The following is a 13,259-nucleotide window of genomic DNA, read 5'->3' on the forward strand; positions in this document are numbered from 1 at the left end:
CTACACACCACAACTTAAAGAGTGCGATGTGGTTAACCACATCATAGTGGGGTTCAATCAATTCACACACACACACCACACGGCCAGACTACAGAACACTAGACTTTCTTCTCTCTTTTTTATTATATTATGTTTCTCCGGTCTAGAAAAAAAAGGTGATCATATTAAGTTTTGATGGGCCACAACCAACCCATGGATGAGATGACGGATCCATTCCTTCTGCTTCTGGTGCTGGGATGTAGTTTGTTTAATTAGTTGCTTAAAACTGACGAGATTAACACGTAGGAATGAAATCCATCCAACGAGATGGTGGGTGTCCAAAAAAAAATGCGAATCAACCAGAAAGCGAAGGAGCCATACTGTCCATTCTCTACACAATCCTCTCTATTATCCGTACAATAGGCATTTTTGGTCAACATACCAATGTGCGCAGAATCACGCAATTTTTCAACTGCTCTCCATGGCTGACGTCAAAATCCAATATCCCATGGACTAACTTAGGGTTTTCAGCAGGATTCAAGACCACAAGAAATGGGATACAGCCTGATAAGCATAAAGCCCAGAAGGATGGGTTTGAAACCATTAGAGCAATCTGTCTGGATGAATGGGTAAGAACCATGCACAGATTAATTAAAGAGTTTGAGAGGATCAAGACTAGAAGTTAAAGAGTTATTATGACTCCAAACCAGTTTAATTCAAAATATAGGATGAAGGATCTCTATACACATAAGTCATTTAACACTAAATTTAATTAGCAGCAGCATGTATTCATCCATCCAAAGTCCAGGCTACCTGTTTGATTCAGACATTTACAGTAATAACCTGGAAATTGTACAATGACCTCAACCATCTGATGCAAATGGGGCTCTTTTTAACTTATGAAGAAAACTATCAGCAATGGATGGTCATCCCATTGGCACGCATCCAAGTGGTCTCATGAATGTACATTTTGGATTGGCTAGGTCCCTGGGAAAATACCTACCTACTACAAAGCCAATCAGGAGGGCACTTTGGTAGATACATGAAAAGTAGATGCACACCATTACCTTCTTGCCAAACCTTTGTAGCGTGTAGGTGTAACAATGCTCCAGTTGGTGCAGAGTTGGAAACTCAGACAATGAATAGACCGTCTTTGAGAGGAAAGTTTTTAATAGAAACTAACACAGGACATCTCTATTTCTACTCTGCTCCTCTCAATCCTTCATGTTGAGAACCTTAACATTTTCAGGTTATAGTGGAGATCCAGTTATGGTGGCATTCATTTTAAGCTAAATCCAACTTGTCTCCAAGGATGAAGGATCCTACCATTGAAGTTTCTCTTCATTTTCTTTCCTTAACTGCTAGAGTCAATAAACTGGAACTACTTGTTTTAGGCCAAAAAAGATTTTAACTTGATGCTGAGATAAGCATGCAGAAAGTCTTCCACTCCATCAAGTTAAAGCTCGAACAGATCATAGAAATCAAATGCAAGAAATAGACATGAGAAGAATGAGTCTTAATTCATGCAGATATCTCAACTCTCAAGCATGTGTTCATCTTAAGGTGACTGCATGAAAAAAGATTCTCAGTAATCCACACGAGACATAAGTAGGTACACCCATATTCTGTTTCTATTGAACTAGAGCTTTTTTTTTTTCTGACGAGCAGAACTTTTGTATGTCTTGGTTGATACTAACTGAAAGTTGGGCCAAATTAGGAATTTTTCTTGGACTAACATCATGGAAGACTGAGAGCAGAGGTATATGAGTATATGAGAAACAGCACCGGTTAAACACCCATGAAAATGTCATCCATCAAACCAGAAAGAAGCCTGACCCACATTGAACACAACAGCTATGGAGACAATCATCAACTGCTCAATTACAAAGTACAAACTGCCGTAGATAAGTGGGCTAGCTTTTGCTAGTTCAACAGCTGTATATTTAAGTCGAATGCAATCATGGGCTCAAGTTGCACCAATTAGAAAAAATTAGGAATTTAAAATGGAGTTGAGTACTTCTTTTCTACAAAGATAGTGTCAAAATATAACAAACTCGCCAAGAAACAGTCATCAGATCAAATTCTAGCTCATAATTTGAATTTTTCTTCAAAAGATCTAAACAAGTTTTAACAATTATGAAATGAATATTTTTATGCTTATCACAGTATGGTCACGGGTCTATAGATGCAAGATCAATGATTTCCAACAAGCTAGTCCACTAACTCTAATCTAATCTCAGTTCAATGTGAAATGAACCAAAAGGCTGAAAAATTAAAAAGAAAATTATGCTCTAATATTATGCCCCTCAATGTAAATTCAATAATTTGATGCTTGCAAACGGAATAGTAGGATGGCCATATAACTGATAAAAACGTATTCACTGCCATGATCATTTGTTAGCCATTATTATTCAGAAAATAAAACTCAAAGATCAATAATCGCCTTTATGTTAAATAACCTCATATTAGAAGCAGGAATGAATGATCACAGTAAACGAAATTAGCATCTAAAAACAAGTTAACTTGCACAACGGGTTACCAGGAAATTCAACATCTTTCTGTCGAATTCCTAATGTACAAATGGATGGTTTGCAGTACCATAACTGAGGTCACAATGTGGCAAAGGTCGGCAAACGAAAACCTTGAAACATCTAATTGCTGTCGTATCTCTATCTCTGCAAAAACCATTGTTGACGGTATTAAGTTAGCAGGTAGACGAAATGCAGAGCTAGTATACTCATAAAAAATAAAGAGGAAATAAAGAAACCAAGGAACAAATTCCAAATGACCCAAAAAGAAAAAGAAAATGTGAGGAAATAAAGGAAAGGAAGCAGAAGCAGAAGCAGAAGCAGAAGCAAAAAGAAGAAGAAGAAGAAGAAGAAGAAGAAGAAGAAGAAGAAGAAAATGTGAGAAATGCATACTATTTACCTTTCCGGGTTCAGGAAAATCATGAACCTTGTATGTATCTGGCGTTATTTCTGTCAACCACAGGCCAGGGAACATTATCTGCAAAATTCACCAATAACACGCTCGGATTCATTTATAAAAACTGAGATACAAAGATCTGAAAATTTTATTGTACTTGTAGTAATATTAGGACGAAGAAACAGAAAATTTTCCGGCAAAAACAAGATTAACTAAAGAAGGAATAAAAAAATAAATTTCTTACATCAAGTTGCTTCTGTACGATCCTAGGCCTTTTCTTTGGCCTTCGAGGCGGTCGTGTGCCCGTTACCCCGACAAAATCCTCCTCTATCTCCTCGCGAGAAAGAGAGATCGAGAACTTTGCACGGCCCTTCTTCTCCACACACTGAGGTGAAACTAAACCTCTCGACCTGAGCGATTTCATCGTTGAATTCTCAGCCCGCATAGGAGAAGAATTCTGCTGCTTCTCTTCATTTTTCAAATCCCCTCCAGCTTCATTAGGAGCCTTACAAGAAGCTCTTCGCGTTCTGAGATTCCACGGCCTCGCCGCCGCCGCCGCCGCCGATGATGGTTCATCTTCTTCTCCGCCCTGCTTAATCGCCAAATTCATCTTGTCTGCAGCCTCACGGAGATGAAACTCGAGTTTTAACCTGATTGCTTCAATTCTGTCTTCTCCATCCTTCTCAATCTTAGATATCCTCTCGGAAACTCCAAAAGGAGGCAACTGCCATTTCATACAGCTTTCAGAGCCATTCGAATATCTCCGCTTCAATGACTGGTACTCTTTTTTTCCACCGATGAAATCTTCCCCTTCGGCTTCCGGAGCCGGGGATCCGCGCTCAAGCGAGGGGATTTCTGCATTTGAACGTACTTTGATGCATCTAAGACGCCTTTGCCTCCCCCATTTCAAGCAAGGCAACAAGAAATTATGCAAGGGCCTCGAGCTTTCACGAGCCATGAACTCCTGCCGCATTTGTCCTTCTGCAACTCTCGGAATCACCATTAATCAGGTGGAACGACTTGCGCGGGAGAGCTCAGATCGAAGCTCTGCCTTCCTCTTCTCCAATTCTGGTGAAGCAATTTTATATTTTCCACAGACAGCACGCGGAAGAATTGAAGAATAAATACCTCTTCTTGAGTTCGAGAGGGGTATCAGAGACGAGAGAGAAGGAATATTTCTTTTGTTTATGAAGTCGCCGGGAAATATATACATGAGAGAGAGAGAGGGAGAGAGAGAGAGAGAGAGAGAGAAATGAGAGCAGAGAGCGGTTTTAACGTTCGGGTATACTTCATGTTCGTGTTTTGGTTTTAGTCCCTCTTTAATACTCTAGGAGGCTAGGCCCTAAAATAATCACAAGTGCGCGGTACGCACACCTAAAGTTCTTCTGGCTTCAATTCTTGTGGGTTGTAACCTGTAGGGTTGCAAATTAGGCCGGATTAGATCATTAGATCGGGTTAGGTTCGGATTGGTTCAAATTGAATTTAGTCGTGTTTCAAAAGAAAAATGAAATTAAAATTATACATACATACATATATATAAATATATGAATGTATGCATACAAACATACATACAAATACATGAGTATATACATATTTATATAATGATATATGCCATTATGAAGACATGTTGGATTCATTTTGGATCGGGTTACTGGATTGGGCCGGTTTGACTAAAACCTCAACTCTAACCCACTCCCAAGTCAGACTCGTATATTTTTATCATATCCCTAACCCAACTGTCAACCGGGTTCGGGTTGGACCAACCCGGCACTAGTTGCACCTTGTGGTGGTTGGACCATTTTTCCATAAAATCCAAGTATCGCATGGTAACCGCCACAAAAATACCAGGGGAACCGGGAAAGGAAATCAGGGTCCACCATGGGATGGCAAGAGGGGTGACCATGGGTGGGCCGGAGCAGGTTTTGGACCTGAAACATAAGCTTAGGCCTAGGCCTACACGGGCTTGAACCAGGCTGGGCTTATTACTTTTATAAATAAAATGTTAAATATATATATATATATATATATATATTATATTTTAAATTAGGGTAAATTACAAAGAACCTTCTTAATTATGGGGTCTGTGACAAAAAACCCCTTGTACTTTTGTTTTGTGACAAAAAACCCCTATACTATGACTGTGAGACAAATACCCCGAACCTTTGAAATCCGGTTGTAATATTTTTTAGAGTAAATTTTTTAAACTACCCTTATGATTTAATTAATTGACTAATTCTATCTTTACTGTTTGAAAATTGACTAAGTGTACCCTCAACCGTTAAATATGGATTAACTCTATACAAAATTACATTTTTATCCATGTTTTTAACTTAATCCCTCTCGGCATTTCAAGGGAGCCGCAAAGTGGCTTCTCTTCCATCGTCTAAAGATCAACACAAGTGTGAATCCTCGGATCTGGAGCCTGAGCCATGGTTAGGATTTCTGTCGGAAGAATCTCTCATCAGAGATCTTCGAGAACATTTTTTCGGAAAATCTTGAACCAGCGATGAAGATCTACGGGGACGGTCTTCAATCGTCGTTTGTTGCCTAAAACGCTCAACCAGCGAAATTGCGCCTCTTAGCAAAGAATAGATCCGAAAACCGAGCACTGATCGGTGAATCCAGCGCCATCCCAGCATTGATACCTCTCCTTTGTTGTTCCGATCCCTGGACACAAGAGCACGCAGTAACTGCTTTGTTAAACCTCTCTCTCCACGAAGGGAACAAGTCCCCCATCATGAATGCCGGAGCCATAAAGCCTCTCGTTTACATTTTGAAAACCGGTACAGAGATGTCGAAGCAGAACGACGCATGTGCTCTACTTAGCCTCTCGTTAATCGAAGATAACAAGGTTTTAATCGGTGCTTGCGGAGCGATCCCGCTGTTGGTCTCTTTTCTCCTGAACGAATCAAATCGAGGGAAGAACGCGCTTACGACTCTCTACAAGCTCTGTTCTATGAAACAGAACAAAGAGAGGGCCGTTAATGCAGGAGCCGTGAAACCGCTGGTGGACTTGATTTCAAAGCAGGGGAGCGGTTTGACGGAGAAGGTGATGGTGGTTCTGAGCAGCTTAGCTGCAATTCCAAAGGGCAGAATTGCCATAGTCGAAGAAGGGGGGATTGTAGTTTTGGTTGAGGCGATCGAAGAGGGGTTGGTGAAAGGGAAAGAGTTCGCAGTACTGACGCTTCTGCAACTATGCGCGGACATTGTGCGGAACATAGGATTATTGGTGAGAGAAGGTGGGATCCTGCCGTTTGTTGCGCTCTCTCAGACGGGCACAACTGCCGTTCGGTAGAAATCCGCAGTGGTTCTAGCACTGTTCGTCGTCGACCGGAGTCGATTTCCGTCGGACCTCCGCCGTTCGGTATTTGCAGCGACCGCCGTCGGCAACGATAGCGATTGCATCTGAGAGGGAGTCAACTTAAAAAGAGGGATAAAATTATAATTTCGCATAGAGATATTATGGTCATTTTACCTTTTCCGTTCATACTTAACGGTTAGAGGTAGATTTAATTAATTGTCAGAAACAGTAACACTTAGTCAATTTTTAAACAATAAAGATAGAATTAATCAATTAGCTAAACATAAGAATAAATTAAAAAATTTACCCTATTTTTTAATCCTCATACTATTCTTATAATAACCATTTAGAGAAAAACACTATTCATCCTCCCTAAACTCACGATACATGAACCTGTTGCAGCGGCGACGAACTTCCGAAGTCTTCGCTCGGTCTCTCTCTCCCCTTATCTCTTCTTCCCCTTCCCCTTTCTCTCATCCTTTTCTTCTTCCCGATTTCCTCCGGCATGGTGGAGCCCTTGCGCAGAGGAGAGAACGCTGATGTGAACACCCTCAAATCCGCATCTTATCACAAATATAGCCTCACCCGTGCCCCCAAACTCGTCGAGATGATAGCGGCGGTGCCGGAATCAGAACGCGAATCTCTGCTCTCTCGCCTCCGAGCCAAGCCCATCTGCACCGCTTCTAGTATTGTCCATATCTGAGATGAATGACAGTAACCAACTACCAATTCTAAGAATCCTACGGCTAAACTAATCTCAGTGATTTTTACACTGTTTCACAAACGGTGGGGTTTCAGGATGGATTGATTTGTCCTGCATAACAGAGACTGTCGGAGACTTTGAAGATTGAAGATTGGACCCACCCACCACACACACTATATTTACCCCAATAGGAGACGGTTCATCATCATAGGAATAAAAAGAAAATGAAGAAAAATAGGGAAAATCGATTTTGACGGAAAATGTTGAAACCAAATATAGAACGATGATGAACGAAAATTTTCCCCTGTCTTCTATTGCTTTTTGTTTATCAGGATTTACGCATAAAAAAATAATGGAATTCAAAGTATATACCAGCCGTCGGGAGATGCCTGGACTGCCTGGTCGAAATAAGATTGAGCTCTATCTTGGTCTCTATGCGTCTCCCATATGAGTTTTTTCGTACAGAGACAACACTTCTCCGTCTCCGAGACTCGCCAATATTGCTCTTCCATAGTACTCTTCCACTTTAGACACATCTTTCTCCACCTGTCCAAATCAGATTCCAAAAATAAAAACAACATTATGAGGTGGTGTAAAAACATCATCGGTAAATCAAACTGCCAAGTACCTCATGCAAGAATTGGCCGTAATTCCTCGAGAGAAGTGGATTTGCTTGGTTCGATTTCAGCATCTTTTGATGGAACTACGAAGTTTTGCCAGCTCAAAACTCACGTTCCGATTCTGGCACCGCTGCAATAATCTCGACGAGTTTGGGGCCACGAGCGAGGTCATATTTGTGACAAGCTGCGGATTTGAGGGCATTTAGATAAATGTTCTCTTTTCTGTACAGGCGCTCCACCATGCCGTTCACGATCTCCACTATGCCGAGGAAATCGGAAAGAAGAAAGGGGAGGAGAGAAAGGGGAAGGGGAAGAAGAGAGATCAGGGGAGAGACAGAGGGAGACAGAGAGGATTTCGGAAGTCCGCTGCCGCTGCAACTGGTTCGTGTATCGTGAGGTTAGAGAAGATTAATAATGTTTTTCTCCTAAATCCTAATAGTTATTATAAGAATAGTATGGGGGTTAAAAAATATTGCGACTGTTGATTTCAACAAAAGGCTAAGGAAGGAGTCTTTGTTTCACGGTCATAGTATAATTTACCCTTTAAATTATATGTCATATAACATGTGTATAAAATATATTTTGTACATTAAATTATATATATTATATATAATGTGTCTTATTATAATATTTATATAAAATATGAAATAAAAAATATAATATAAAATAAGATATATGCATATGTATAAATTATATGTATATACATAAATATTTTGGACAGGCTGAAAATGATCCCACCTATTAAGAACTACATAATAGAAAATAAGGGTGTTAATGAACCGGTTTTGGATTGGACCTTGTCCGGTCCAAAATTAATTTTGATGGATTGGACAGACCAACAAGACATATTGGATTGGACCAATTCGGTCTAGAATATTTATTAGATTGGATTGGACCTAGTCCAAAATATTTATTAGATTGGATTTGACAAATCGGGTTTGGGTTGAAACCAATTTAAATCAAAACGAATTTGAACAAATTGGACGGTTCAAAAATATTATATAACATATAATATTTTAAGTTATGTCATATAACATGTGTATAAACTATGTTTTGTACATTAAATTATAAATATATTATATATAATGTATCTTATAGGTCTCGTATTATAATATTTATATATAAAATACAAAATATAATATAAAATAAGATATATACGTATGTATAAATTATATGTATATACATATATGTGTTATAGGCTGAGTCCAATGTGTTAGGCCCATCTTGGGCCTAAACACAAAGCTTAGGCCTAAGCCCTGAAATTTTGGATAGGCTGAAATTGATCTCACCTATTAAGAACTACCTAATAGAAAGTAAGGGTGTCAATGGACCGGTTTTGGATTGGATTGGACCCCGTCCTATCCAATCCAAAATCAATTTGGATGGATTGGACAAACCAACAAGACATATTGGATTGGACCAATCCGGTCTAACATATTTATTAGATTGGATTGGACCAATTGGGTTTGGGTTGAAACCAATCTAAATCAAAATGAATTTGAACAAATTGGATGGTCCAAAAATATTATATAACATATAATATTTTAAATTATGTCATATAACATGTGTATAAAATATGTTTTGTATATTAAATTATATATATTATATATAATGTGTCTTATAGGTTTCATATTATAATATTTATATGTAAAAATATACAATAAGATATATACATATGTATAAATTATACGTATAAACATATATGTGTGTTGGACCTAGTCCAATGTATTAGACCCAGCTTGGGCCTAAACACAAAGCTTTTAGGCCTAAGCCCCGAATTTCAGGCTGAAAATGATTCCACCTATTAAGAACTACTTAATAGAAAAGTATCAATGGACCGGTTTTGGATTGGACCCCATCCAGTCCAAAATAAATTTGGATGGATTGGACAGACCAACAAGACATATTGGATTAGACCAATCCAGTCTAAAATATTTATTAGATTGGATTAGACCAATCAGGTCTGGGTTTAAACCAATCTAAAAGTCAAAACAAATTTGAATAAATTGGACGGTCCAGAAATTGAGTTGGACCGCTCCAGCATGGTCCAAAATGGTCATTGGGTTGGATTGGACATCGTCCATTTATAATGGACTACTCACATTGGACTGGATTGAATTGGACCAAATCCAGTCCAATTGACACCCCCTAACTTTTCCTCTCAATTTCCTAAATCAGTCATATCCCACCCGTTAGACCACCAAAGGTTTTCTACTAAAAAATGTTTTGTAATACTTGTAGTGTGACTTGAACTTAAATCAATTATCATGTCAAATCTCTTAACACTATTTTAAGCCACTAAACCATCTCACATTTTGTGTTATTTAATGAAATAAAATAGATTTTATTAACTTTTGTGTTCATCAAAACATTCAAATCATATATATGATTAACAATTCCAAATAAAAATAAAAAGAAATAATATTTAAAGTTAGCATTTTATAACTAAATAAAATAAACAATTTATCAAATCCAAATTTACATCAAATAATGATTTTAAATCCCAAGAAATTTATACAAATAAAATGTCAATAATAGAATAATTATCTTAGTACTTAAAATTTATAAATTTGTGTATTATACAATATAATAGGTTCATATTTATGCATGTTGGGTATAGGGTATTTGTGTTGTGGTAAGGCTATTGGTCAAGTCTTCAAAGGTCTAGAGAAGGCAACGGGAAAGAGAGAGGTTGTAGGTAAGAGAGAAGAAGAGAGGGGAGAAGGGAGGATTCTCTTTTTGAGAAACCTTAGGTCAAGATTATCTAATATGTTGTCCCCTGGGGAAGAATTGTTCTCCCTTTTTATAGAGAGAAAGCCAAGGCCATAATAAGGACTTTAAAAGAGACATTTTCTGTTAGTAAAGTTGATCTTTTCTTTATGTTGACTATTAAAGGAGTGTCATTGGGATTTCCCCACGTGTCAAACAAGATCTTTTGAAGACAATGTTTCATTTCCTTCAATGATTCTCTACTTATGCTACTTTTTTTGTGATCCTTTTAAATTGATGTGGTGTGGGTGATGTCATTATTTACATTGTTCGCCTTTATTCGGACCATGGGACGTCCTGTCACACGCGCAATTTAAAGAAGCACATGTTTCCGATATTTATTCCCGATATACAATAATTTTGTACCCGTTCGAAGTTCATCACGATTCTACACATGTCTAAAGCTCATTGCAAGTTCATGCATGTCTAAGATTGGTTCATCGCATATCCGCGTAGGCCAAAGCTCATCACAACCTGTTTCGGATATGAGCTCATCGTAGATGTGCGATGAATTATGAACTCATTGCAAACGTCCAATGAATTGTGAATTCATTGCAACTGTCTGTATAGTGTTGGTTTGACACACTCTGTGCTTTGATGGTCTTAGTGACCTCTATGTATCTATATCGGGTATTAGATACCTTAAAGTCGAAACTCAAACCCGTCCCAAACCCTATAGGGTTTTAATAAATGAATCATATTAGAGTCGAATACCCAAAAATTCCCACGAAATTACCATCCCTAATCAATACAAAATTAAACAAACTTTACATTATTTACACTCTTCCCAAAAGAGTCTAATAATGAAGAAATGACGAAGTGATTGACGACTAAACCATAAGCAGATGAACTTAAAATACATCAGTTAGTTTTATTTTCGGATTTTTTTTTAGGTAAACAGGCCTGTCAACATAGTGTTGAAGGCCAAATTCATTCGATGAAATTGAATGAGAGAGTAACAGAGTTCTTTTAGCTAAAACATGTGCTGCGTGATTAGCAGAACGAGCAATCCATCTAACCGAGCAGTGAGAAAGGCTTGAAATGATCAATCTGCAATCAGCAATGATGTGTCTGATTCTCCAAGGAGTGGGATGATCAGCAATGATGTGTCTGCAATGAGAGACTCTCCCTCCAGTAAAATAGTCGAGAGGCCTGATTCTTGAGCAAAAGAGAGGGCCGAGAAAGCTGATTGAGCTTCAATTTCCAGAGGATCAACATTTAGATTAACAGCTCTTACAAACCAGAAAGAGCCAGAAGAATTAATCTCTGAGAATACAGCCAGTGCCTCCTGATAAATATTAACTAATAAATAAACAGAAGCACAAAATCTGTTTGCTAGTTGTTCCCTCCTACTTCCATGTAGGTATTCATCGTCTTTCAGATTAGTGTTTTTGTCTTCTTCCCAGTCATGCTTTTTGGTGTTTCATTTCTTAATCTCCTTTGAACCATGTTGTAATGGCAATAGAATCTACTTTCGATGAGATTTCACGTCTTCTTCAACCCTCTCCGCCCAATCTTGCGGATTGAACAGTGCGAAAGAAATTTGGAATAATAATATCGTACTTTGATGCTTCTGAATTTGAGTGAAACTACATGTTTTCTTTATCAGAAAAGAAAATTTAAAACCAAGAAAATAGAATATTATGTAATCAATTGTCAATAAACTGCAAGGAGAACACAATACATGAACTAAAAGCAATCGTGGAAATACAAATGATTTGTAACTTCAAATAACTATAAAAATAAGCCCAATTACCCTGTAATTTGGGTCTAGTGCCATTTTAATCCCAAATTTTAAATTGTGATAATTTAGCACTTACCGTTAACTAGGTGACATGTAAAAAGACACAAACGCTAATTTTTTTATCAACCATCAAATAAGTGGCGGACAGCCGTGCATGTCATTCTCTTTCATATTTGCATTTTTTTTTTTCTATTTACGCAATTATCCTCTTTATGACAGAATGTGCTCCGGTAATGCGGGGAACTCATTTCATTGTTATATCCGATTTCATCGTGATAAATCTAATTTTCTGAGCTCTTGCAATTTAGACCGAGAAAAACCAACGAAATGACTGTGTCAAGACCGAGTTGATTCCCAATCTTCTGCAGGAGATGGCTCACTATAATTAATTACTATAGAGCTACAGAGAAACAAGATCAGTCGTTTCCTACATTCGACGGGATAGACCAGTGAACCCATTACTGTAGAGATAAATCGTGCTCAAACGTGAAAGCTGGAACAAAGATTCTGCTATCTCCCCACTCAAGGAATTATCAAACAGAGATAAAAAACCGAGCTTCCTCAAGTTTGCTAATTTCCCAAGCACATCACCGGTGAAACCATTCGCCGTTAGATCCAAATATTCAAATAGACCACAACTGAACAACTCTGCCGAGATCAAACCCGAGAAATTGTTGGCACTAAAGTCAAGCATCTTGAGGGATCTCAGCTGGCCAATCTCCGGTCTCAATAAAACAGAGATTTGCAGACCCGACAGGTTCAGGGAGATCACATTCTGTTTCAGACTTTCAGGCCACCACATTGAATTGCATGCCAGATACAAGGAGTGGAATCGTTTGAATTCCAGCTCAACTTGATTGAGGGAGGTACAACCAAGTCTTTCAATAGTGAAAGCAGAGCTTCTCCATCAAAGCTCAACCCAGCAGCAGTACGGAGCAAAGCAAAGTACAAGCACAAGCACAGGAAGTGTCTAAAAACACTACCCATTACAAAACATAGACTTAATTTGTTCTATTGCCAAGCATTAGATTATAAGAAGGATGTACTGTGAAGCTAAAAATAAAAAATGCCCCAATTAGAGAAAAAGTGAGAGAGATAGAGAGCAATCAAAATCAATTAAAAAATAAGAATAAGAGCAAAAAGAATGGAACTTGCATAATAAAGAGATGTTAATTTGATAATGTAATTTTTATAGAGAAACAGAGGATTATAGACACC

The 13,259-nt window shown here is 38.1% G+C and overlaps 1 protein-coding gene and 1 pseudogene across 2 annotated transcripts; one reads left to right on the forward strand and one right to left on the reverse strand.

Annotated features, from left to right (window-relative positions):
* Nucleotides 1-2,423: 2,423 nt before the first annotated feature.
* On the reverse strand, nt 2,424-7,913 carry LOC148854878 (uncharacterized). Its single transcript, XM_088981944.1, has 5 exons — nt 7,537-7,913; nt 7,281-7,454; nt 3,149-4,316; nt 2,908-2,985; nt 2,424-2,654 (listed from the first exon to the last, which is right to left on the reverse strand). The coding sequence occupies exons 3-5, from the start codon at nt 3,905-3,907 to the stop codon at nt 2,649-2,651; spliced, it is 843 nt and encodes a 280-aa protein (XP_088838070.1). The 5' UTR covers nt 3,908-4,316; nt 7,281-7,454; nt 7,537-7,913; the 3' UTR covers nt 2,424-2,648.
* LOC148854879 (uncharacterized) lies at nt 5,239-6,470 on the forward strand (annotated as a pseudogene). Its single transcript, XR_016112979.1, has one exon. The product of XR_016112979.1 is annotated as an uncharacterized LOC148854879 (transcript).
* Nucleotides 7,914-13,259: the final 5,346 nt, after the last annotated feature.

The sequence above is a fragment of the Nelumbo lutea genome, chromosome 4 (genome assembly GCF_056320005.1).
Source record: "Nelumbo lutea isolate HS-2025 chromosome 4, American lotus-T2T, whole genome shotgun sequence".
In the NCBI taxonomy this organism is placed as follows: Eukaryota; Viridiplantae; Streptophyta; class Magnoliopsida; order Proteales; family Nelumbonaceae; genus Nelumbo; species Nelumbo lutea.